Raw genomic sequence first — 26,722 nt, 5'->3', positions numbered from 1 at the left:
CTAAATTGAATATATTTTTACAGATTTTTGTGTAATTTTTGTCCAGGTTGACTTAAAAAGGGAGCTATTATTATGACAGGTTCACTTTCGAAGCTACAGAAAAGTGATCATTATGGAGGCACGGCTATTTGAGCCAATACTGATATCTGATATTAATACTACTGTAATGGTAGTACTTACCTACATTTTATTTGATCAAGATTTTACTTGATTGTTCGACTGTCAGAATAGTTAGTAGATTAAAGTAACCATTTACAACAGCCCTACTCTGCACTGACCTTGAAAGATTTCTCCATTTTTCCAGCCACCTTAAGAGAAACAGATCAACTATAATCTGAGGATATTTATTTATTCACTATCAAACTCTACATCACACCCATCTGTTTTCTGCGTCCACTCCTGCTTGTCTCGTGGGTGGCAACACTAAGTTACTGAGAATGGAAGCTGATGGACAACCTCACATCTTCAGTCAACTGAAAATGGCTCATTAAACTAACATGCATGTCTTCTAACTGTGAGAGGAAGCTGAAGAAAACACAAGAAGTCCAAGTATTAGACTCCTTTTGTGTATTTCCTATATGAGAAGTTAATCTCACATGCCATGACTTACAGAAGTACTCGTATGGGTAAACTTGCATATGAATACTGGGTATTTATTGGGATTTTATCCAATAACCTAAAACAAAGTAGTCAAGTATTGTGAACTCACAAAGGAAGTGACTTGAATTTTAATCAATGACCTGACTGCAAAAGAGTTACAGTGAAGTCAGTGGAGTCATACTAAGGTGCTTAACACTGCAGGAAGAATGCTTGTTCGCATGACTAAAGGTAAAAAAGACTTGACCTCAAGCATGATCAGAATTCCAGAAGAAGCAGAAGATAACTGCTGAATGAAGGAATTCATTCTTACTGCAGAGTAAGTGTATCAGAGTAAATCTCTTGCTTTTACATATTGCAATGAAAGATGTTTGTGCATGTAGGGGTGTACATGTGCTTGTACAGGCAAATAGTTGAAGAGTAAATGTATCCATGAACAGGGTTTATGAAAACCATATGACATACTCTCCAAAAGAAAGCATTCCAACGTTTGCTGCTCCTCCCCCCACTCTAGCACAAAGTCACATCGTGCAATCCCTCTCACTCCCCCCAGCACACCCATAAACACACACATCCACATACCCCACCCTACCCCACAGAGACACCACTTGCACCTCTTTCAAAAATAAATCATTTTTGCCTCAATTTCCCTCCTCTCTCCTCTCTTGCCCAGCCTCTCTAAGTCAATGGTTCCAGCCCCCTTCCTTATTATTCCCTCCCTTTGTGCTTTCTGGAATCGTGGGACAGTTTGCATGATCCCAGTGCCTGTGAAGATAAGCTTAAGCACAGCAGAGTAAAGAGTACATGCAGACTGGACAAAAAAAAAAGTCAAGTCAGAGACTGATGTACACTGGAAGAAGATATCCACAAGAGAATAATAATGGGGCTTCTGTTCTTTAGTTCTGCTATTTTTCTCTTGTCTTCTGTGCTGTATTCACTCTTTGGATTTTCTTCAGTCTTAAGCCAGGACCTGAGAGAAAGAGATGCACTTTGTAATGCAGAAGGCTGCTTTGTGATTTACTTTGAACGTAAAATCTTCCTAGACTCATGGAGGTCCTGCAAAGAGAAAGGTGGAAATTTGGCTACCATCAAGCGCAAAGAGGAGGCCATCGCTATTGCCACACTTTTCTCCACTGTGGACTTGCGGTGGTCACGTACCAAGCTCAAAGTGTGGATTGGCTTGCAACGTCAACCTCGTCAGTGCAACTCAAATTCACTAAGGGGTTTCTCTTGGACAACTGGCGATCAAGACACAGAGTATACCAACTGGCAAACAGCGGACTCTCCTGATATGTGTTTGGTATCTCTCTGTGTGTCTTTTGACTACGACACACTACAACACAGTGATAACTTCAAATGGTTTCATGGTCCATGCTCTACCCCTGCTGATGGATATCTTTGCCACTTTGCTTACAACGGAATGTGTTCGCCCTTGTCAAGTGAGGGTTCAGGAGTTGCCCTTTATAAAACACCTTTTAACCTGCTGAGCTCAACCCTAACCCATCTACCAGTCGGATCTGTTGCTAATTTACAATGCCTCACAAATGCCAATCAGAAAGTTCAGTGTGTGAAGAGGACAAATGATGGTTCAGTAGGATGGTCTCCTGAACCGCTGTTTTGCTCAAATCCCTCAATTTCACACCAGTTGTGTGAGCGGGGTAATGGTGGATGTGAACATTTCTGCACACAAGTCGGTGGTCAGATTTCCTGTGACTGTGCAAAAGGTTTTCATCTCAGATACGACGGACAGACCTGTGAGCCTGACGTTTGTCAAGGAGTCCCCTGTGAGTTTGAGTGCTTGCCTCTTTCAGACGGCTACCGCTGTGCCTGCCCTGACGGATACATGCTTGCACCAGACGAACATGCTTGTCTAGATGTGGATGAGTGTCTTCAGTCTCCTTGTCAGCAGAGATGTACAAATTCGCCAGGGACATTTGAATGTCAGTGTCTGGAGGGCTATCTCATCAATGAAATAGGGGAATGTGAGGATATAGATGAGTGCTTGGATAACGTATGCCAACATGCTTGTGAAAACATTCTAGGCTCCTATACCTGCCATTGTCATCTGGGTTTTTCAGTTGATAGAGAAGACCCCACACAATGCCTAGATGATGATGAGTGTCAGATTCCTGGGATGTGTGAGCAGATGTGTACGAATTATGTGGGTGGTTTTCAGTGCTTCTGTAAGTATGGCTATGAACTTTCGTCTGATCAGTCAACATGTCAGAAAATAGGGAACAATCAGGTTGGATCTACCACTCTCCCCTTTCCTCATGTTGGACAGATTGAACTTGGATGGAATGCTGTTTTGTCCCCCTGGAGCCCAGAGCCAACCACCGATCCCTGGCCAGAAAATCAGGAGCAACTTCTGGACTGGCTGACCAATCCATCAACAGCCTCCAAACCTGAGGAAATGTGGGATACCGGTGCCTCACAGGACAAACCCAGGACTAGCTTAAGCACTGTGGATGACTTTTATGAGGATGATGAAGAGGAAACTACTACAACTATACCATTCCTTTCCACATCTAAAATCTCAGAGGGAGCTTGGAATTGGTGGCCATCGTTTTCTACTTCCACTCAAAGTTTGGACAATCCACATACAGATTCAGACATAAAAAAAGAAGCAGAGCAGGAAAAGTTCTCTCCCCATGATTACCCCCAGTTCCCTGGGCAGGAGTCTGGAAAGGAGGGAAAGAATTATGAGGAAATTACACACTCTCAAGACCCCACTGTTCCCACACCGAAGCCACCACCCCCATTCCTGAATGGGGGTGGTGGAAATGGGAACAACCTGGATTCTGTCCAAGACGATAGGGAGCATAAACAGAGCAACACTGGGCTCCTGGTTGGCCTGCTTGTGCCCATCTGCATCTTCATCATGGTGATGGTGGCACTGGGTATTTTCTACTGCACTCATTGTGGCGCGAAGCCAAGAAACAAGAATGCCACTGGCACCGAGTGCTACCACTGGATATCTGGTGCTCATGACAAACAGGGGGCACCTGGCCCCTCAGGGGACAAGGCCACCGTTTAGATCATAAAGACAGAAACTGAGATTTAAACTGAGAGACAGTTTTAGTCACAGACAATGAAAAACCAAGTGGGCAAAAGTTTTAAGTGCAGTAATATCTGTGACTGTGGAAATGAAAACTTTTTGATTCTATTGCTTTTCTTAAAAACATATGGTAAAGGAACAAAAAAATTGACAGTGTCTAGTACGTTTCTGATTGCAAAAACAGTTAGACATATTAGGATTTCAAAAGATAATTAAGAACATTTCTATTATAACAGTTTTTAAAAAATATATATAATTTAAATGGGACCGTTCATATTAATGAAGGTATAGTATTATATACTGGTTGCTAATAAATCACTGTAATGCTACAAGAGATCTTTCCTGCCCACAGCCATCACCATCTTCAATAACTCTGAAGAATCCAAATTAATAAGTTAAAACAACATCTAATCTCCCTTTGGGACTAATAACATATTTTTGAATTTGAATTTAATGCTAAATTTCATCACATAAAACAAAGAATACAAGATGCAAACATTCATAAGAAACAAAAACTATATGCAGTCGGAAAACCTATTTTAAGATCCTTACATAAAAAAATGAATGTTTAATATTTACAAAACAATGTCACTAGGTAACTAAAACACAAAATTCCTTTTTGCATTTTAATTAAAGCAAACAGTTATAACAGCTGAGATCTGTTACTGCAGTTATTGAAAATAGTGACTTAGTATTATTTTATCTTTCTGAGATGCTTGACTTTGCTTGAATTTTTTTCAGTATTTATGTTTATTTCAAATTGGTATCAAATACAATGTAAACACTTTTACAGAAGGATATTTTTTCATATGAAGAGCACTTCTTTTTTTCACTTTAAGATGACAATGTTTCAATGGGGTGATATTATACTTGTATTTTACCTTTTTTAAGATTTTGTCATTTTGATTTATTTTTACAATAGTTATTTTGTGAAATTTTGAAATTATTGCAGCTGTACGCAAATTTTTTAAATGCAGTTTTTTAATGTCACTGTACATGTTCTGTAACATAAAGATCATTGTAGTTAAATATCATTCTAAAATTACAATTGACTCTTGTTTAATTTTTTTCCCCCTTGCTGATAGATTGTGAAAAATATTAGTAATCTTCTCACTCTTCCATGTTGATAATTAGTCCAATCAAAATGGTTTGTTGTAAAACTGAGCTTTTTGAGCCATAGATCAACCTTTCAATAAAGGTACTGTACCAAAAACCCCTGACCATATAGTACTGGTTGCCATAGGGACTCTCTGGTTTAATGCAGTTTTTAGTTTATTTGGTCACAACATAACGTTTCGAGGCATTTTACAAAAAAAGTCAATTCAATCTAATCATACAGACAGATTCCAATTGAAGAGGAAAGAAAGAAACGTCCAGCAGAGCCTGGCTCAGCGTGAATGGCAACCTGCCGCGGCTCACTGGAGAGATGAGAACACAGAACGACAAGCCAGATGTAGATTCTGGAGAGCAAAAACTGGGAGAGAATAAAGGTAAAAATTGAAATAACAGAATATGATACCAAATAGGAGAGGAGGAGAATGTAGCTGAGTAAGGAATAGTCGTTAAGACTACAACTATAACAGCAGAACTACAGAGGACGTTTAGGAAAACTTTAGCCAGTCGAACTATAAGCTTTATCAAAAAGGAAAGTTTTAAGCCTCATCATAAGAGTATTCAGGGTGTCTGCCTTGCAAACTGAAACATGGAGCTGGTTCCACAGGATGGGAGCCTGATGCAGAATCTGTCTCACATTCTACGTTTTGAAGTTCTAGGAATCATCAGTAAACCTGCAGTCTGAATGAAGGGATCTGTTAGGAGCAGATGGAGCATTTAGATCTCTGGAGCTTGAATCTGCATTGTAAACAGAGGAATATTACTAGAGTTGTTTTGTTAATCATATTGTGTTTGCCTGCTGTCAATGCCACACTGCTCACAATGGCGAGGAAGTGGTGATTAGATATGCATCATGTTGGCCTCATGGTGTTAAAATGTAAACAGCATAATGAGAGACTGTTAAAACACCAACAGATATTGAACTATGAAATAGATTGGTCGATTCCTGGGGCAAACATTTAGCCATATGTAGATCCACGTACATATATATATAGATCATACGTTAAACGTAATGTAAGTTTTGTTTTTCTTAAAACATTTTATATCATGTATTTAATATTCAGCCTTATCACTACCATCAAAGGATTCTCAAAGTATATTATAAACTGTTGCTTGAATGAATAAAAACTGCTTTATTATTATGCAACAGTTCTTTTGAGACATTTTGTGCACAAGAACAAACTCATAATTCCAAAAGTAACAACGTCCCTAATCCCATCCCTAACCCTGTCACAGTAAGAAAACACACGTATGAACTAAAACTGGTTCAAGTTTAATGGCATCCAATAAGATTAGGATACTTTGGGCTCAGCAAACATACATGTTAGTAAATGCAAGACTGGCTTTTATGTTTTACTGTCCGTAGTGGAGGCCTCCGTCTTCCTCCAAGGAGCCCAAAGGAAAGAATTTCCCCCAATTCTCCTCTTCTGTTAACCTTCTGCTTCTAAATAATACTGGAAACTGCAGGCAGAGGATCAGGGTTGGGACGGATGTTGTAGTCTTTAACATGAACACGTGTGATCTGTGTGAATTCATCAGACGGCTTTATGGTTCAGTTCAATGTGGTGCATAAAGATAAACAAGACTATCACTTTTCAGGAGAAAACGATCATGGTCAGTCATTTGTCAGCATGTATAAATAAGAGAACCTTTTTACTAACATTTTACAAGCAATTCTAAAACATACAATCAATACAAACACACAAAACGTAATGTCATCTATCTCAATGATCATGCCATGTTTTTCTGCTCTTAAGCCAATTCACAAGGTGGAATAAATCTATAAATATATTTTAATTAAATCTGCTATTTCACATGGATATGTCACAAGTAATATATTGTCAAAAAATAATTACAGTTAAATGCATACAGTCCAAAAACCTTCAACCTTTAATGTTAATGGGCGTATTCCGTGGACTATAGGATCAGGAGAAAACCTATAAAACAAGTGACTTTTTACGTCCCTGAGAACATTGCTACTGCTCAGAAATGAACCAGGAAGCATTAGAAAACATGTTCTGAGATGCTTTATGATCATCTTTAGTCATATTTTCCACATCATTAGTGTATTTTACTGTCACAAAATCCTCAAAGTAACAGAAAAAGGATCTCAGGGTCTAAAACTTGTTTCCACTTCATCTTTTATGACTATTACGATCAGTGTACTTTAAAGGCGGTTATGGTGCTGGAGAGCACCGGTGACTCTTGTATGTTCCTAGATGGCGGAAGCAGCGTCCACATTGCTGACAACAGTAAGGAGTAGCCCCGCTGTGGATCCTCTGGTGGGTGTACAAATTTCCTAGCTCTTTGAAGCATCGACCACACTCGGGGCAGGCATACGGACTCTCACCAGTGTGCACCCTTTGGTGTCGTTTGAGACCAGAAAGCACAGAGAAACCTTTCCCACACTGCGGACACGGGAAAGGACTCTGGGCGCCGCTGTGCACCAACCTGTGACTTTTTAATCGGGCGGCGTGGCGAAACCTCTCGCCACATTCTGGACACATGAAAGGTTTTTCTCCAGTGTGGATACGCTGGTGTTGCCTCAGGTTGCCAAGGTAGTTAAAGTGACGGCCGCAGTCCCCACATTCATAACCCCCTTCAGTTTTGATCTCCTTTTTCACAGGTCCTCCTCCAGCGCTAACACCGGAGCTCACTCCTGGACTGCCCTCACTGGTCCCCTTCCCAACGCTGACAGAATCACTGCTGCCATCTTCCCCAGCGGGTCCGGCTGAGGAGATGAACTTTTGGGCCCTGGCGGCCGATGCGTCATCAGTATCTGGGTGTATGAGTTTGATGTGATCCTCCAGAAACGCAGAGTCGGGGCAAAAGGTTCCGCAAAGTGAACAGATGTAGGTGTGGCTGGTAAACTGTTGGCCTGAAAAACAAGCAAACATAATTCGGTTAAATATATTCTTGGGTGCACGTATGTGACAATAACGTTCTTATATTTCACTTATTCGGAATCGTTTGAGGGCTTGTTGGGGCTCAGGCGTTCAAACAGTTCCAGAGATGTTGGTGCTCCACCCGATCGAATCCCTTCTCTTGGTCAACACGTCCAATAAATTAAAGATGTCCAAATAATCTCAAATTAATGATATGTTATCTCTTGTTGATCTGTCAGCAATACAATAAGACTGATCAACTTGTATAACTTGATCACTGTTGATCTGCATGCCAGAACTTTTAAGAAGATTTTATAATCAGCACATAACAGACTGACAGGTCTCTAATTCTTTATTTCATGAAGATTCTCCTTCTTAGGAACAACAGTGAGCAGAGCTCTGCAACACTTTCCCCTCACTACACTGAAGACGTCCAACACAGAGCAGCGTGACTTAGAAGATTCCACAGGAAAGCCATCTATCCCTGGAGCTTTACCATTTTTCCATGCTCAGCAGCGCCTCCTGCAGGTCTTGTAAAGTTAAAGCATGCTCCAAAAAAGGATTACCTGGGTCTGAAATCTTTGGCAAGTTATTAAGAAACTCTTCTGTCATCAGAATCTTCTCTAAACTCACTGACAGACAACTTTGAAAATATAAATAAATAAAAAAAATTTCAGTGCATTCTGTAAACTCTTTTCCATCTTCAGACTGAAAACAACGAATGAGAGAATTCATTGCATTATCTCAGACTCATCACTGCTTTACATAAACAGACATTTCATAAGTTTTCACTGCTTCCAAAAAAAAAAAATCCTCTCATAAAGCAGCCGTCATTTAATAAAACAGCATTAAAGTGCCAAAATGCACCTTTAGGTCTTAATTTGTAACATTTTCTATGATCACACAATGATCAGAAAAGCCCAGAATACACAAAGTACATGATCTAAATATTTGTAAATGACCATAACAGTAAAAACCTGTCTGGTCTTGCTAAAGAAATGTAATTCCTTTACAATGAGCCCATGAATGCTGCTTTGTTTTTCTGTGTTTGGAAGCCTGCTGTGGAATAAAGCCCATGTGAAATTTCCTGCCTCCCTAGTTTCAATACAGAAGGACATAATGACAACCAAGGAGATCATCCTACTACTAAATTTTTAACTAGGGGTGGGTAATATGGACCAAAATTATTTTTTTTCTCTTAATTTCCCGATAATAATCTGAAGAAATCATTTTTCCTTCTTTTTTTTACTGCAAAGAATGTGCCAAAGTCAAACCACGCTATAATCTGTGAAGTACATCTCCCACCTTTACATTTAAATGAATAGGGACTTCAGAAGGTAAATACAATTAGAAGGAGAATCTTTCCAAAGTAAAAGGAGGCCTTAAAAGGCAATTACCAATTCTGATATCATGTAAAAAAATAAATAAATAAATCATTACTATTATGTTCTTGCTCATTTTATTAAAGGGTTCGGGGGAAGGTTGTTTTGCTTTTTCACCACTGAAAATGTTCCTAAAATCTTGTAATATTTTTGGTCATATTACATTACCTGAGAGGAAAAAAAGCAATAAATAAAAAAAAATAAAATCAATGATCATTTTCTCCCTAGAAAAAGAAAAGGTTGAACACTTTATAATAGAGCAGAATAAATATCATTATGCCACCACCTGCAAAAATGTGAGAAATGCTAGTATTGGGTTGTATAACCCTTAAAAATATCATTTATCAACTTGCTTATTAGCGGTGAGCGTCTGTCTCCCACCTGTCTCTGGCCGGTCTGCGCTGTCTTCCAGCGGAGCCCCTTCCGTCCCCGGAGAGCCGTGGGGTTTGGTGGAGCAGTCCGAGAGCTGGACGTGTGAGAAACAGACCTGGGTTTGCTTCTGTCCGCCACCTCCGTCCCCCCTGGACGACTCGTCAGCGTGGTGGTCATCCTCCTCAAGCGCAGCGGCCCTGGGGTTTTCACATTCAGGCTGCTTCATGTCTAGGGGGAAAGAATGGGAAAGACTTATGATGGGTAAGACATAATTCTATGAAAAAGTATGTATAGCGAGTGAGTTCTTCTGTTTTTGCTTTTGTTGTGAAACACAACATTGTGACAATGTCTCAGCTTGTCGGGCTATTTTTAATATAAAGACCAAAATGATCTGAGTAAATTCAAAATGCACTTTTCAAATGACTTAAGTTGCAACATTATCTTACTTAATACAGGTGTAATAGTTCCCATACCTGTAGTCAAAATGTGTCATGTCACTGTTATCTGGTTGAGTAAATAAATAATCTTAGTGCAGTCAGAAGAACACGATGTTTTAAGTTAACTTTAGGTATTTCAAACCTCAAACTGAAAACAGTCATATACAGTAAATGGGAATTAACAGCAGCCTACAATTTCACAAGAAAAGCTGGTTCATTACATCTACTGTATGTTTCATATTGTTAACAGTAACCATCGACCAGGTTAGTTGCAATTTATTTTGTAATATCTAGCTCATGCAGCAACAAGTTAAGTTAGGAGTATGAAGGTATAAAAGGATTTAAAGATATTAAGCTTTGTGATTCTTGGTAAAGCCACAAAATGATTACATTATCACAGTCATTTTAACGGCTTCTTTGGAGATGCCAGAGGAAGTGCCAGTTTTTCTGTGTGTGTGTGTGTGTGTGTGTGTGTGTGTGTGTGTGTGTGTAAGAATAAAAGTATAGCAGGTCTACTAGTTTTTCCTGATTTAGAAGAAAAAATGCAGTTCCTTGGCATCGAAACAACAATAAATAAATAAATCTCATAATGATCGATATTTTCAGCAGAAGGAAGATTATTAGTTCCTTTGCTTGCGAAAATATTGACTAATCCTAGTTAATAACATTGCAGACTTTACGTATTTTACATAAGTTGCATTAAATGCTAGGATTTGTATCATTTCCCCATCAATTGTAATCTTAAAAATCATTTACCATTCCGTTTGTTTACCTTTCAGCTCTGCAGAATATGCCGCTGGTGCTATCCATTCATAGTCATACATCCGTTTGCTGCCGATGGGAGGCATGCTGAAGATGTAATCTGAGGTGGAGTCTGGGTCTCCGTGCACCGGCCCCGAAGCTTCCACCCTGCTGTCTGACCACAGGCTCAGAGGCTGGATTTCCGGTTCTTCATCAACCTCTTTTTCCCCTCTGGCTTGGCTGACCAGCTCCGAGTCCATTTCGCCACAACCCTTCGTGTTTTTGTCTTTCATCAGATAGTCACAAATAGCATCTATATTTTCCCTTTTCACCTCGGGGATAACAGATTTGGCTCTCCTGGGGTCGATGCCACCGTGCTTGGACCCCAGGTTGAAAGGGAATTTCATGAAGCCGGACTCGGTGGTCGGCTCCAGGGTCGTAAAGCCGTCTCTCCCATCCCTCTGAACCACCTCGAGCTTAGCTTTTAACTTTTCAATCTCCTTATTTTTCTCGCGCAGCTCCATTTTTAGGACTTGTATCCGGATACTGACCACTCGTCGGATCTCCACCTGAGCTGTCTCCAGAACCACGGCGATGTTTCGCTTCAGGTGCTCCGTGATGTCGCTGACCGAGCACAAGAGATCCTCTTCGCGTTCCAGCTCGAGACAATCATCGTCCGCTCTGTCTGCTGCCCCGGCGAGGTCCATGAATGCGCCGTAGAATTCAGGAGTCCGCTTTGTTTCCAGGAAACTGGGGTTTCTTCTGCGACTCATAGATGACCGTCAACAGCGCTTTTAGCTGAAAGCTAGCCTGTGAGCTAACTCGGTGATGCTGACCATAGGCTGACGGAGGATGTGACGTCATTTTTTTTAATCATAACAACAGTCTTCTTCATGGTTTTGTTATTGGCGGTTGGCAAGTAACGTTAAATAAGCATTACCGACACCTACGGTGGTTCATGAGGATTTAACCTAGACTCTAAAAAAGTCTACTTTCTTAGAGTATACTAAGAAAGTAGAAGTAGAAAGTATATATATATACTTATATATATATATATATATATATATATATATATATATATATATATATATATATATATATATATATATATTCCTAATTAATTTTCTCATTCAAATTTCTGAAGGTTTCAGTGAATTGGAAGAAAAAAAGAAATGAAGATATTTTGATAGAATGACCTCCTTTTTGTCTGTATCACCATGTCTCCATTTTGTTTTTTGTCACAACTCTTTCTTTTTTTATTCGCAGTACTTTTAAATAATAACAATTAAACATAATATATAATAAAGAAAATAGTGTCTGGTAAGTTTGACGTTGTCTAAGGTGTTTGTTAAATAGGAGCGAATAAAGTTATTGTGCTTTTTAAAAAAAAAAACAAGTTCAAACTTTCAAAATAAATGAAGGAAGTCGCCTTCGGGTTTTAAAGGGCGATATGTCAGATTAAGTCCATGTCTGCAATAAGTCATTAAATTATTACTCCAATGAAAAAGAGGAGGAGTCTCTTGGAAATGACAGGTTTGTTGTTATCATGTAAATATTTTCAAATTTAATGACCGAAATGGATACTCTTATTGTTAAGGAGTCAGACAGGAAGTGTTTGACCTGGTGAGTCAAAAGGACTTGCAGAGTTCCGTGCTGTCACAATTCTCAATTTTTTTTGGCACGCTTGTAACCTGCGCACTCGAAACCTTATGTGCTCTTGACTGAACGTTCACTTCACAGAGGGGCGTAGGGAGCATTGGGAACGACTTTTGATGAACTTTTCACCCAGTGCAAGAAAACCTGCAGGCATAACTAAACAAGGTCAAAGGGTAAGAAGAAAACTGAGAGAAGAACATTTAGTGTGTTTTCTCTATCTATCTATCTATCTATCTATCTATCTATCTATCTATCTATCTATCTATCTATCTATCTATCTATCTATCTATCTATCTATCTATCTATCTGCCCTCTGACTTGAGCTAAACTCTTTTGAAAGGATCAGAGCTGAAATAAGGTGTTTATAATGGGTTGTTATAAATCGTTTGTTTATTCAAACGGTCATATATCTTAGGTCTGTTCAGAAAACACACATAATTTTACAGGAGAAACTACATTTAGGACTCAGTAGTAAATAACCATATTCTCTAATGTAATTACAAGTCAGGTAATTGGCTGTTAATGTGTTATAGATTGATAGGATGTGTTACGAAAGTGCCTACAGCATTAGATAAATGGTTTATGATGTTCCACAATAATTTTGTCTAACTTTACATGTATACAAATGTTAAAACAAATTGTAGGATATGCTATGAAGAAAGAATGAAGCCAAAATTCAAAAATCAAAGTTAAGGAGAACATGCCAGCCAAGTTCAATGTTGAGATGTAGGGATTTTTTTAATGCACAGCTCAAAGTGCATTTTATCAGGTTGAAGTCTGGACTTTGACTCTGTTCTGTTTCAGCTCTTCTGATTGGCTGTTGTGTTTGTGTTGGTCATTCATTGGCTTGTTGATTAAATACACGGTAGTCCAGCCTTCAGCTGTTGGACTTCCAGCCTTATACACTGCTCAAAAAAATAAAGGGAACACTTAAACAGGTGTTTAACACTTAAAAAGTGTTCCCTTTATTTTTTTGAGCAGTATATTTCACTATAGAATAGTTAGTTATAGGAGATTGATTTGTTGGTTGCGTGGCGTCCAAGGGGCCTTTCATTCTCTTCCTCTTTTAATTCTTTCACTCCTATATCACCTTTATATCAGATATAATAGATACACACAGATTAATCTAATCATTATTGATATTTAAAAAAATTTAAAAGGAGTAAAACATCCCACAGGGTGACTAACTTTTATAGGCACGGTATGTATGGCAAAAATGACCATACTGACCATGATATAGGTAAATAAATGAAAGCAGGAAGATATTAAATAAAAATGTTTCAGGGAAAGAAAATAATTGCCTGTTATTGAAAGTTTAACTATTTATTATTTTTCAAAGTTTAATTCTATTCTGTTTTATTAGCCCGCTAATAAAACGTGCTGCTGTTCCTTTGCAGGAGGTGAAGCTCTGAATTCTTGCAGAACATGGAGCAGGTCGTGGCTGACCTCCCCGGCGGTCCGCTTGACGCTTACAGGAACAAAGCCTCCTTCAGCTGGAAGGAGATGCTCCACTTCATTGATGGAGAGGAAATATTACAGTTCAAAGTGAGATCAGATTCTCTGCTGTCAAAGGTTTTCCGAAATAATATTGGATCCGGTTTTTCTTTTTCTATAATTTAGACATTCTATTTCAGTTTTAAGTGTTTGTAACCGCAAGTTATCACCCCAGCAAGGGAGAGTTTTAAATACTAATAAATACTCATTTTTTGGGGTCAGAGGCCTGGACTTGACCGCGACCCTATGTTTGACAAACTCGCCTTATGTTTTTGGCATAGGGTGAGTGAAGTGTGGCTCAAAAACAAGCTTCATTTTCAACATAAATACATTTTAAAAATGGCAGAAACATGCCATTAAAAAGATAATTTCATAATTAAAAATGAATGTGTTTGTTCTGTTTTATGTACGTAGATGTTCCATATATTTTCTCCTCTTATGTCTGCTGCAGCAACACGTGTTCAAGAGTTTGGAAAATGATCCCGTGTTTTCCCGTCAGCCTGGAGAGGACATTTCTGTTGAGAAAAAGAGAGAACTTAACTTCCTCAGGTATTGGTTATTTGCTTGAGTTGTTTTGAAGATTACACCATAATACATGCTACATGACAAAACCTAATTAGTATCTGTGAGATTTTGCTCAATATCTTTTACTAAAAATGGTGCGTGAAGAAAGATCTAATGTACAACATGCAGGGTAAAGCAGCTCTTTCGCTACAACTTCCTGACTAAAGAAGATATGATGGCCAACCCGTGGAAGGCCGTCATCTTGGACGACTGTCTGGGCATGTATGACTGGGCTCTGGACGCCAAGTATGGCCTCAACAGAGTGGTAAGATCTTTTTTTTGTTTTCCACAAAGATTTTGTGATAAAAATGTGATAGTAATTTGTTTGCTTTAGAATAGTTGCTTTTAATAAACATATTTAGGCTGAGCATGCATTATTCTTAGGAGTAATTTCCTAATCCCTTAAGCTGGTGTAGATGTAAGATTTTATTCTACAGAGTGTTTGGAATCTTCTTTTCAGAACATGGAAACTTTTAATGTGGTCATCTGTAGGGACTATACACAAGACTGTTAAACCTTTCTCCAGCTATTGTCTGAATTGCGGGTCTTGAATGAAATATTCATTGGAGGCTGGTTGTGTTAATTGCATAATTCTCTTTCAGACTTGTATTTCTGGATTTTGTATAGCCATCTTTCCACTGAGAATCAAGTAAAAGATTTAGCATGCTTAGATATAGTCTCCGTATGTCCAATGATACCCTGCAATTCCTTTCCACACACTCTTAGCTCTATATTCTTCCATTTTTCCTAATAATTTTAGCACTTAGATATATTATGGAAGTCATTTGAGAAACATAACAATATTCTCTAAAATCAGGAAACAATACGTCCTTTCTCCTTTCCTGTAATTTTTAACATTTTATTCTGAGTTTACCCTAAAGATCCTTATGTTGTGCTTAATACAAATTGAAAATAACATTGTCGATAAACAGACTAATTAAAATAGCTTTTGTTTTATTGCTTTGAATATGGTCTATGATGTGAAGTTTCCTCCTGATGTTGTCTTGGGTTTGACAACTTCTAATAAATCCTGTTTGGTCCTCATCAATAATATCGCCAATGAATTGCCCAAATCACTGGCGAACCTGATTCGGAGGTACAGTTCAAGTTCCAAGTTTATTTGCGTAGCACATTTCAGCAGCAAGTGAAGTGCTTTTCATAATAAAAACACCAAATTCCAAAGTTATAAAGGAAACACCATACAGACAACAACTGAACATTAGCATTTTTATGAGTGCCATCATCAAAATCCTACACATGAAATATGGTGGTCAGTGTTTCATTTATGTTTCAAAAGCAGCTGTAAACAGGTGGCTTTTTAGTCTAGATTTAAAGGAACTCAGTGTTTTGGCTGTTTTGCACTTTTCTGGAAGTTTGTTCCAGATTTGTGGTGCATAGAAGCTGAATGCTGGTCCTCCATGTTTGGTTCTGGCTCTGGATGCAGCGCAGACCAGATCCTGAACCAGGAAACCTGAGAGGTCAGGAAGGTTGATACAACAACAGCAGATCTTTAATGTGTTGTGGTGCTAAGCCCGTCAGGGATTTATAAACTAACAAAACAATTTTAAAGTCTCTTCTCTCAGTGGAAGGACTGTAGAACTGGGTGATGTGCTCTATCTTCCTGGTTTTAGTCAGAACACCAGCAGCAGCGTTCTGGATCAGCTGCAGCTGGAGGATTGGTTTTTAGCCTAACCTGTGAAGACACTACTGTGTCATTTTCTCTCAAATTTTCTTGTGTTTTGCTTCAAAGTACTTGTCAGAGTAAAATGAGTAACTCTTGAAATCTTGTTTCAGATGTTTGCAGGAACCATCATCAGTTCAGGGTCAGGTAGACATGGCAAATATGTAAAGGACATTGAAGACATGGAGGTAAGGGACAACTTCAAAATGCAAACAGCTTTACTTTTTACTAATTGAACAAGAAACAAAAAAGTGAGTTTTGTTCTTCACATTGTCCTTTAATGTATGAATCTTTGCATGCAGAAAGAGGGCTAGTTAAGTTTAGTGATTTTATTTTGCCCATCTTTTTTCTCAGACGTTTGGGTGTTTCGCACTGACTGAGCTGAGCCATGGTAGCAACACTCGAGCCATGAGAACCACAGCCACTTATGATCCTTCTTCCCAGGTCAGCATACACAACCACAGCACCTTTTTAAACGTGTTTATATAAATTTTTTATAAATGAGCTAAGGGTTTTGGGTTATGCCTGGAGGGACGGTGGTGGTTTGGAGGGTAGAGGTACCTGTGAGGCCGTGAGTCTCTGAGTCTGGCCTTTCGGCGGCTTGCCTCATCTGTTCTGGTCTGAAATTCAGGCTCAACTGGATTTCATGAATCTATAAGTGCATGTTGGGTCCTGATCCCCAGACTGCATTATTTAGATATTCTTCTTTACTTATTAACTATAGCAACTCTATGCAAATGCCTGTGGTGTATGGAATGGTAATAGCCAAGAAAGTCATATTCAAATTGTGGAAAACTGATAAAGTGTCTCAGTCTAAAATGTGGTTAACTGAACTTACTGAGATACTCTATATGGAGAGATTGTGGGATGATACCTTGATTTTTCTGCAGTATACCAATTCCCTCTTGGTCTCTTTGCATTTCACCGGTACATTTATAGACAGGTAGGTTTGCCCATGTCACCCATAATATCAGAAACCACCAGTGAGGACCAGTGTTTGGGTTGGAATATGGGGTGTCCTCATACCCCATATTTCACTGACAAACTGAACTGAATGCATTGGGCTGAGGCTGCAATGTCATAAACTGGTAGTTATTGTGATGATTTCTTGCAAAATGTATAACTTTCTTTCTTCAACTCTGTGCCTGTGCTGCAGGAGTTTGTCATCAATTCTCCAGACTTTGAAGCTGCAAAGTTCTGGGTTGGAAACATGGGAAAGACGGCCACTCATGCTGTCGTATTTGCTCAGCTCTACACACCTGACCAGGTGTGCCATGGCCTGCACTCTTTTATTGTTCCGGTAAGGCTCCGATTATGTAAAGTATGTGTTTGTAATCGTCAATGAAACCTCCCATCCTCACCACTTCCTACAGTGGGACAGTAGAGAGCCTACTGACCAGCAGCATCCCAGTCTGGTTTCTTTGACTGGAAACTGACCAGTCAGAGTTTGGTGGTGAGGTCAGCAAATTAGTTTGTTCGCAGTCGCTCAGCCAATCACCAAAGACCTTTTCCACCGTCACCATGGTTTGTCCTCCCTGCTGCCCTCTGGGAAAAGATTCAGCAGCTTCAACTGCAGAACAACCAGATTAAACTGCTAAACTTCCATTAAACTTTTTTATTGTATATGTTTATACTAATACTTCACACTGTTATTATTATTATTATTATTATTATTATTATTATTATTGTTGTTATTATTATTATTATTATTATTGTTATTATTGTTATAAAGTTATCTTTGTAGTCTTGCAACAAAATTTTGCTCAATATGTACATTTTAAGTGTGCAGTTGAAAGATAATCAAGTCTGACTAGCGCTAGCAAAAAGAAAGGCAAGAAAAAAGTGTAATTCGCTGAAGTTTACAAAAGTAAGGGTTCACACATTTTGGATATTTTTATTTTGCACAGAATCAATATTTCATATTGGAAAAGTGCATCAGACCTGCATTTTCCATGCTCAACCAACATATGTAAAGAAATACTGTGTGTCTATTCCTGTGGTGTGAAACTATTAGTGTCAACTTGCACTACAGGAGATTATCACTGAAAAGTGTGTAATTTATGTGTATTGAACAGCAGTCTAGTTTATTTGGACTGATTTAAACTCAGATTTTGCTTTTTAGTCATAAATCAACATTGTAAGATTTTTTTGAACAAGAAAAGCTTAATCCCAATTAAGCCTTTCTAGTCAGTATGTGACATAACATATTTTTCATGTTTGACATTGTATTGTTATTATGCATTCACTATTTCTGATCTTTATCTAAAGATGAGAGAACCCGATTACTGTAATACCTCATTTAAAACCCGTGTTCTGCAGATAAGAGACCCCAAAACCCTGCTGGCTCTCCCCGGTGTTCTGGTTGGAGACATGGGAAAAAAATTAGGCCAGAATGGACTGGATAATGGGTAGGTAGCTGGTAGCTGCAGCAGTAATTTGAAAATCATAGAAATATATATATATAAAAATTCCAAACACTTACTAAACTCAGTTTTTAAAGTTGACTGAACAATAATTTACCTGGACTAATGCAATACAGTTCTGTGGAAAGTCATCAAAAAATACCTATGACTTAAATTACAAACTTACTTTGAGTTCTGTCGTAATAGAAGATGATACATGATGTGTAGAGAATCAGGAGAGTCAGAACTAGTAAAGTACTGTAAGGAACCAAATATCATAAATGCGTCACAAACAGTTTTGTTTTGATTTATGCTGCATTGCTTCTTTCTAATAAAACATAACAAGGTGTTATTCTTTGGGCCCTTTTTTTTACAACAGGTTTGCAATGTTTCACAATGTGAGAATTCCCAGGGAAAACCTGCTGAACCGGACAGGCGATGTTACCCCTGATGGACAATATGTGACACCGTTCAAGGTACGTGTTGCTACCTACACCTCTTCAATTTCTTGATAACACAAGTACCAAATCAGCCAGTCACATAGCAACAACTCTGCATTTCAATATTATGTAGATATAGTGAAGATGATTGGTGAAGTTCAAAATTAGCCTCAGAATGGTTACTTAAGTGACGTAACTGTTGAGGTAATGGGATTTTCACTCACAATCTTCTCTTGGGTTGAGAGAGAATATCCCAAAAAGATGGTGGTAGTTGTCTGGATTAAGTCCTTGTTGATGTCAGAGGTGTGAGGAGAATTGCCTGGTTTAAGATTATAGAGATTACTAACTGAAATAACTGATGTATGCAGACTATAATTTCCGAAAGCATAACATGTCAATTTTGAAGCAGCAGTAAAAGACCACGCCAATGTAACCAGCTACTCAATACCTCCTGGCCACTTAAAAAAATAGCTATCAAATATTGTCTGATGGAAGTAAATATTTAATGTATTTAGGTGTTTTAGTTGGGCCAGATCAGAATATAAGGTCTCCTGGCTGCAACTTCCTGGCTACAAACACAGGGGTCCTTTAGTCATTTTTTTTCTCAGACAGAAAACGTGTTTGATGCCGACTATCTTAGATAAAATGCGCTAAAAACTGAGTATTAGATTCTGGACACAAGAGTAGTCAAAGAACATTGGCCTGTGTTCATTCATAGAAATCAAATATTCCAGGTCCATTGTTTAAATAACCTGGAGTTCACAGGGATGATGCCTTCAGGGACACTTTCTATGTTTACACTTCATGCTCTCATATTTTGCTGAGAATCCATTAAACACTCAGACTGTACTGAGTGGACAAAACAAATGATGTTTTTGTTTTACGGAGCCACTCACATATTGATGTCAGAATGGAAAGAGAATCTAACTGTATAGTTAAAGTTTTACTCCGCTGTTCAACTCATTAAGCTGACAGGGAGGAATAAACAAACTGGGTTCTTCACCAGAGGCTTTATCTCCCCAGTGTAAGCTTAAACTGCTTTAATAATTCATTTTTTCCCCCTTGCATGACATAAACAATGCGACTTAAGGTAATCAAATTGTTTACTCTGTGTGCTATTATGCGTGCACGTTATGTTTTGTGCACAATGTTTAAATGTTTCACTTCAAAGCATTAAGTCGTATGCAATGCCTTCCTAAAAATCAAAAACCCTAAGAGTACAAATGCTGCTTTTTAAAAAACATCATTTTTTTAAAAGACGTTTCTTCAGGACACCAGCCATGTGTAAAAGTATGATCACTAAGCGGCACATATTGCATTTAGGAAATATACATTTATCATCTTCCAGCATTTTGCTTTTTTAAAAAATTATTTTAAACCCCCAATTAGGTGTAAACTGTGAAAGCAGAGTTTCACAGGTTGAAAGTGCTTGTTCTTATGCAGCTTCACACAAGTGGACACTTTGTTGTTAAAGAACTCATTACTTTTTAGACTCGTCAAAATTGGATGATGAGTCCAATATTGACAAAAGCTTCAACAATTCCCTTTCTTTTCTGTAGGACCCTAACAAGCGTTTTGGAGCATCTTTGGGGGCCCTTTCCGGAGGTCGGATTTATATCACCAGGATGGCTTTCGTCAACTTGACGCTTGCTGTCACTGTCGCTATTCGATTCTCAGCCACAAGGAAACAGTTTGGACCAAGTAACACAGAGGAGATTCCAGTTCTGGAATACCAGTTACAGGTGATCATTTCTTAAGAAGTGACAAATAAAACCTCAATTTGTAACATTCTGAACTATAAACCCTCAAGCAGTTAGAAAGAATAAAGATTGAATTGGATTTAGTTAAAGAACAGGAACAGGATTTTTTTTTCACCACATTTGTTCCACCAGACTTAATTTCGAAAAGTACAGTCTGGTGGTTTGATCTCCGCTTTTCATTTGTAGTTATTATTACTTCAAATATTCTAAAACGAAAATGTTCATGTTTAAGGTAATGACTATTGATACTCATGCACATATTTTGTTTGGATCGTAGCAGTGGCGTCTGATCCCTTATGTGGCGGCAGCATATGTCCTGGGACACTTCACTAAAACCATCTTCATGAACTTTGTTGAGTTCCAGTTTGGACAGCTGATGAAGGACAACAGTGACAGACAAGTGAGTACAGCATGAGGAACGCGGTTCTTTTCTTTTACACAGGCATTGACTCTGTTGATCCCATGTTTCACAGGCAGAGATGGGGAGGGAGATCCATGCCATCGGGTGCTCTAGTAAACCACTGGGTTCATGGACGGCTCAGAGGGGCATCCAGGAGTGCAGAGAGGCCTGTGGTGGCCATGGATACCTTGCCAGTCAGTAGCTCATCACAAACAATCCCCCCAGGTCACTGAGTCAGTGTGAGCGCTATAACTCTGTGTGTTACAGTGAACCGACTGGGTGACCTGCGTGATGATAATGACCCAAACTGCACATATGAAGGAGACAACAACGTGTTGCTCCAGCAGACCAGCAACTACCTTCTGAGCTTGTTCCACGCCAAACTCCACAGTAAGTGTGGGGGAAAGTGTTTAAGCTTACTTATCAAGGAAGAGGATGAAACCGGCTCACTTGTTTAACGGCACTCATTTTACAAAGCATATGTTATAATCAAGTGGGACAATTTGTCACCAGTTTTAAGCGACACGATGTACAAGAAACATATAGAAAGTTTATAGTAAAACGAGGGGTATGGCAATGGGTGGGCGTGGGCACCCATTCAAATACCATCACCAGATTTATCTGCTATTGACGAAACGGCAATATTGACAAGCTTTCCTGGAACTGTGATATCGGAATTATTACATCAAGTTCTTATAATGACTTTAAGAGGGCAGAGTTTAGTGTAGGAAAGGATGCCATTTTCTTGTCCAGAGAAGACGTCGCGCTGGACTTTCTGACATTTGACGGATGGCGTTGAAAAATCCAATCTGTGGGCTTAATTCGAGTTCTGTTGCCGCAACGTAAATTGAAATTACAAGTGCCAAAGTTTTGAAATCAGGGATCAGTTCACCATTTGAAATGATCGGAAGTCGGCATTATTCTCTGAATGAGGCGCAGCAGGAAGAAAACCCGCAGATAGACAGTGTGTCTGTCCTTCTCCAAAGCAATGAGAGAGCAAATGGAGGGAAAAAACATTCATCATTAATAGCATTAATATTCAGACTTGAATACCTGAATTTGACTGTCTATATTTGAATTAATAATTGCTGTGCAGAGAACCTTATTCATTCTTCGTTATACATTCATCAGTAAGTGCAGTGATGTAATTGTATCTACAATATACATCCCAAGTGTCATCTCTACTGATTACAGCTGATTAATAATCTCCACCTTTGTTATTTGGTTTCAGGTGGTGTTCCCATTCAGTCTCCCTTTCACACTGTGGACTTTTTGGATAATCATTTAAAACATCTGGAAAGCAAATTTACAGCAACAACAGTAGAGGACTGTATGGATCCTGAGGGTACGAGGATATGTCCACTTCATAAAAAAATACATTTCTTCTACGCTGCTCTACATATAAAATTTCGTGTCCCGATTACAGTTGAATTCAGAACGACAAAGACAAGCTTCAATCCTTTTGCCATATGCTAACACATCATTGTCAAATGTTTGTATTATCAAAAGTTTGAGATAAATTTAACAAAACTATTTGGTGAGAAAAAAGAACGAGGCGCTTGTCATGTTAGTAACATTAATATTTACTGCATGAAGTTTATTAGTCTTTTTTTTTAACCCTCTATTAAAACATGATTTCTTTTTCTATGTCTTCAGTGTCTTTAGCTGCCTATATGTGGCTCATCAGTTTTCTGCTTGTGGAGAGTCAGAAGAGGTTGGAACAACAGAGCGCCTCAGGCAGTGATGAGTTTGAGGCCCGTAACAACAGCCAGGTAACAAAACACACCGAGGTTTACACGGGGAGGAATCACATTTTAGTTGCCATAAATTTAGTGGAGGTTCAGAAAAGACAGAATGCCTGCTATCTTAGAGAAATATTGTGAATATTGTGGATTGACGCCATGTTATGGTAATACTATATTTTTCAGCCAGCAAGGGGGAAAAAAAGTCTTATTTTTGCAACAACCTTCAGTTTCATTAAAGATAAGTCTTATTTGTGTACAGTAATGTGTCGAAAGTTAAATCACTTCTGAAATGATGCTGTTCAGCTTCATGCCGGTTCATTTGTCAGGTATAATATTGACGAACAGACGAATTGAATCAGCTAAATATGTTTATGGGGTTTTGATTCTGCAACATCTCTTTTTACTATTCTTGAACGAGAGTCAGAATAGAGTAGAAAACTAGACGCAACCTAACTCTCTTTAGTTGGAGTTAACTTGATAATAAATATGAGCAATTTTAAAGAAGTTCAGTGTTAACCTGCGTGTCCATGTGTGTGTTCAGGTATATTACTGCAGGTCCTTGGCTATCACCTACATTGAACACTGCTGCCTGCAGAGGTTTCACAGTCTGACCACTGATCAGGACACGCCCTCTGACCTCAAACCGGTCCTAAGAAAACTGTGTGCCCTGTATGGACTGTGGAGTCTCAGCAACCACATGGCGACACTGTTCCAGGGTATGTCACCCTCTCTGAATTAAATGGAAACAAACCAGTAACATTTGCCTGTAACATAACTTTAATACTTTTTCAAAATACTGTTCTGGTTCAGGTGATTATATGACTGGAAGGAAACCAGCAGAGTTGGTCCAGTTGACCATCCTGAGACTCTGCTCAGAGGTATATTGTCATGTCTAACATAAGTAATCATCAGTATGCAGTAGTGTATGCAGTAGTGTATGCAGTAGTGTATGCAGTAGTGTATGCAGTAGTGTATGCAGTAGTGTTGTACTGGGCTGCTGCCTTTTCAGAGTGTTTTAGAAGCCAGCATGTAGCAGCCTGGGTGTGATAACTCACTTGGAAACTTCATACTTCATTACAGGCATTGTTTACCCAAAATGGACATTTTAATATCAGATTTGATTATTTTCTGTGACATATCTTCATTTGCACTGTAAATATACAAAGAACAATTACGTGTACCTTGAAAATGTGTTTTAAAATGACAGGATGGTCACACACACACCTGTTTGATTTAAACTGGTCCGCTCTTCATTCTCTTTGCATTACTGATTGAAACAAAAGCAATTAAGCTTTAAAACCGTTTGGCTTCTGAATATTTTTCAGAGTATTTTTCTTTCTTCAATTTAACATCTTGCCCACATCCTTTCACATGAATCAAGACTTTAGTTGCCTGACGTTCTAAGCCCCTCCCTATTTCATATATATATTTATTTGAATTAAAAATGAGAAGCCAACTATTTTAGAAAGTTTGTGTGCACCAACAAACACGCATCCCTCCTTCCCTTGGTAAAGTGATGGCAGAGTGTGTGGGGAGTGTTTTCTAGAATAGTCATTAGCGTTCAGTTTTGTTATCTCTTTCATGTTTTCATAAACCTGAATGATGAATGGTCATCTTAAATTCCTTTTTGTCTCAACAGCTGAAGAATGAAGCGGTGGCTTTAGTGGATGTTTTAGCTCCCACAGATTTTATCCTCAACTCCCCTATTGCCAACGCTGATGGAGAGGTAGGGATGGACAATATGGACTGAAAGTCTTATCATGTATTTTATGATTCTATTTTGGTAATGGCAAAAGTGACGATAAGAACTATTCATTACTTCTGCTTTTTGGCTTAGCTGTCTGGCTGTCACTGCAAAACAAACACTGCTCTTGAACAACATATCAATTTCCAATACACTTCTTTAGGAATACAGTCACATAAATAAGTGTTATTTATGTGACTAAACCGGACACTGTAACTGCATTTCATCATATTTCCAAATTTATTGATATGTATTCATTCTCTCATTAAACAAACAGTGGAGAAAATAGTTAACAATCCCAGCAATACAGGCAGTTTTGGTGATTTTAAACATCTTTAACTGGTATTTATTATAAAAATAAATCCAAATTCTCATCATGATAAGACAGTTTATCAATTTATAAATGATACACAATACAATAAATGCCCAGCCCTGGAGAGATAAAGAAATACAAACCTGAGTGACAATTTTTCCATTTCCATAATGAGTCAGAACCGCTGAGCAATAACAGAATGACGATAAAGTAAAATAAACGAATTAAAGACTAAATGCTGGAAAGTTGTTGGCAAAATACAATAACTACTTGTAACCTAAATCGGCCAAAGCTATGAGTAACTTTGGACTAAAGTGTGAACAGTATAAAAGTGCAAGTAAGCATCTGTTGAAGTCAAAATGTACACAATATCAACTAATATTATTGTTTCCGGTGTGTATGGCATCTTATGGCATCTTAAGTTGCTTTATTCACCAGATCATTTCTTCTGTCTGCAGCTGTATAAGAACCTGTGGTCCACAGTGATGCAAGGCAGTCAAGTGCTGGAGCGTCCCTCCTGGTGGAAAGAGTTCTGCTCTAAGAAACCGACGGTCGGATCCCTTCGTTCCAAACTTTAGAGGCTAAACAACAAAATGGAAGAGACAACAGATCCATTTTTAACAAGAAGATAAACTTAAGACGAGCTGCAATGTTTCTCTGGGGCATTAAAAGTCATGAAATTGATTTGGTTGAATTTAAGGCCTTAAATGGCATTTAATCTGAAGCTCAGTGGCATTAAAAATGCTTTTATTAGTTTTGTTCAGCCAGACTCGCTCATTGGTGAATTTATGAATTATTGCCAGTGTTGTCTTGAAAAGTGATGCCAAAAACGGACCTTCCTTCACACAACTTTGCAGCTTAAAATTCAGTGAATAGAACAATATTGTGACTAAAAAACACACATTTCTATGGTAAGTTATACTATAAAGGTTATACTACTTACAGTAAGTAGTACAAGATAAGTAATATTTCAAAAGAGCAGAAGAAATTGTATGTTTTTAGAACAATAACAATATTTGTTCATCTGTTGCTAAGAGATGAGCGGGTTTTCTGGTAACAAAATGCCGCGAACTGAACATCTGATTTTTACTTTTGCAAAATTTACCAACTGTAAATTTCCTGTGCTTATTTTGAAATAAGCAGTATTTCAAAAGAGCTTATGTTTTATAAACAATAATATTACTTGTTATTAATTTGGTGTTAAAAGATGAGCGTTTTTCCTGATGATGAACTGCCACGAAGTATAAATCAGACTTTTACTTTTGTGTTGAATGTCTGTTTTGTAATATATTTACTGCCAATGACAAAAAAAAAAAAAAACACAGAGATGAATGAAATGCTAAGCAGGAAATTCTGCTAGTTGACTATTCATATTTAAAATCATTTGTCAGATTATAAACTGAGAAATGATTTTAAACTTTAAAATTGCCTTGTTGCTGAAAATGTGCTATATAAATAAAATGACCTGACCTCACCATTAGTACCTTTTAATCACAACCTTTAAGCTGCTGTTTAACATACTTTTTATTATTTTCACAGCTCTGTATTAAAAATGATTTTTTCTGGTGTAATGTTTTAATCTTAATTGTCAAGATCATTGCAAGCAACAAAAATAAAGGATTCAAAATATACTTGATGTGCTTCTCTTTGTCTCTCTCTCATATATGCACATGTGAAGGGAGGTATTTATATCATATCACGATACCACACTCAACTCTAAATGTCTACGTTTACTCTGGACTCATTTATAGAATCAAATATTTCCATCTACATACTTGTTCCTATTTCAATCTATTTCACATTCAGCCATATTTCAATTACGGATGATTTCTGTAGATAAGAGCGCTGAACAAGCGCGTGCTTGTTATAATTGCTGAACAAGCACGCGTGTGTTTTGCCACCTGGTGCGGAACAGAGAAGAGACGCTGGGTCGAACCG

The 26,722-nt window shown here is 38.3% G+C and overlaps 3 protein-coding genes across 4 annotated transcripts; 2 read left to right on the top strand and 1 right to left on the bottom strand.

Annotated features, from left to right (window-relative positions):
* The first annotated feature begins 1,323 nt into the window (after positions 1–1,323).
* cd248a (CD248 molecule, endosialin a) lies at positions 1,324–4,700 on the top strand. Its single transcript, XM_028038677.1, has one exon. It carries the CDS (start codon positions 1,478–1,480, stop codon positions 3,632–3,634), a length of 2,157 nt encoding a protein of 718 aa, XP_027894478.1. The 5' UTR covers positions 1,324–1,477; the 3' UTR covers positions 3,635–4,700.
* znf16l (zinc finger protein 16 like) lies at positions 4,403–11,578 on the bottom strand. Its single transcript, XM_028038678.1, has 3 exons — positions 10,617–11,578; positions 9,417–9,635; positions 4,403–7,646 (listed from the first exon to the last, which is right to left on the bottom strand). Exons 1-3 carry the CDS (start codon positions 11,356–11,358, stop codon positions 6,946–6,948), a joined length of 1,662 nt encoding a protein of 553 aa, XP_027894479.1. The 5' UTR covers positions 11,359–11,578; the 3' UTR covers positions 4,403–6,945.
* Positions 11,579–12,175: 597 nt separating this feature from the next.
* acox3 (acyl-CoA oxidase 3, pristanoyl) lies at positions 12,176–26,415 on the top strand. 2 transcript variants are annotated; one of them, XM_028038343.1, is made up of 19 exons: positions 12,176–12,414; positions 13,639–13,786; positions 14,187–14,284; positions 14,429–14,561; positions 16,094–16,168; positions 16,335–16,424; positions 17,137–17,280; positions 18,300–18,388; positions 18,762–18,858; positions 20,382–20,564; positions 20,860–20,982; positions 21,056–21,176; positions 21,250–21,372; positions 22,214–22,327; positions 22,639–22,754; positions 23,269–23,443; positions 23,538–23,605; positions 24,367–24,453; positions 25,243–26,415. In XM_028038343.1, exons 2-19 carry the CDS (start codon positions 13,667–13,669, stop codon positions 25,360–25,362), a joined length of 2,076 nt encoding a protein of 691 aa, XP_027894144.1. In that variant the 5' UTR covers positions 12,176–12,414; positions 13,639–13,666; the 3' UTR covers positions 25,363–26,415. The 2 variants fall into 2 exon arrangements, with proteins under 2 accessions (XP_027894144.1, XP_027894143.1); XM_028038342.1 differs by having other exon boundaries at positions 12,178–12,414; positions 14,429–14,564.
* The last annotated feature ends 307 nt before the right edge of the window (positions 26,416–26,722 follow it).

This window comes from Xiphophorus couchianus, chromosome 14, assembly GCF_001444195.1.
Source record: "Xiphophorus couchianus chromosome 14, X_couchianus-1.0, whole genome shotgun sequence".
Classification (NCBI taxonomy): domain Eukaryota; kingdom Metazoa; phylum Chordata; class Actinopteri; order Cyprinodontiformes; family Poeciliidae; genus Xiphophorus; species Xiphophorus couchianus.
Note: the sequence above shows the minus strand (reverse complement) of the source record. Positions and strands in the feature narration are given on the sequence as shown.

Bases quoted from the DNA above. Each gene is read 5' to 3' on its own strand.
- cd248a (XM_028038677.1), top strand. From the start codon at position 1,478: ATGGGGCTTCTGTTCTTTAGTTCTGCTATTTTTCTCTTGTCTTCTGTG.
- znf16l (XM_028038678.1), bottom strand. From the start codon at position 11,358: ATGAGTCGCAGAAGAAACCCCAGTTTCCTGGAAACAAAGCGGACTCCT. The intron at 9,636-10,616 runs GTAAACAAACGG...CTTTCCCCCTAG, and splicing joins ATATTCTGCAGAGCTGAAAG to ACATGAAGCAGCCTGAATGT. The intron at 7,647-9,416 runs GTGGGAGACAGA...CTTGTTTTTCAG, and splicing joins CGCAGACCGGCCAGAGACAG to GCCAACAGTTTACCAGCCAC.
- acox3 (XM_028038342.1), top strand. From the start codon at position 13,667: ATGGAGCAGGTCGTGGCTGACCTCCCCGGCGGTCCGCTTGACGCTTAC. The intron at 20,983-21,055 runs GTGAGTACAGCA...CATGTTTCACAG, and splicing joins AGGACAACAGTGACAGACAA to GCAGAGATGGGGAGGGAGAT. The intron at 22,328-22,638 runs GTACGAGGATAT...CTATGTCTTCAG, and splicing joins GGACTGTATGGATCCTGAGG to TGTCTTTAGCTGCCTATATG.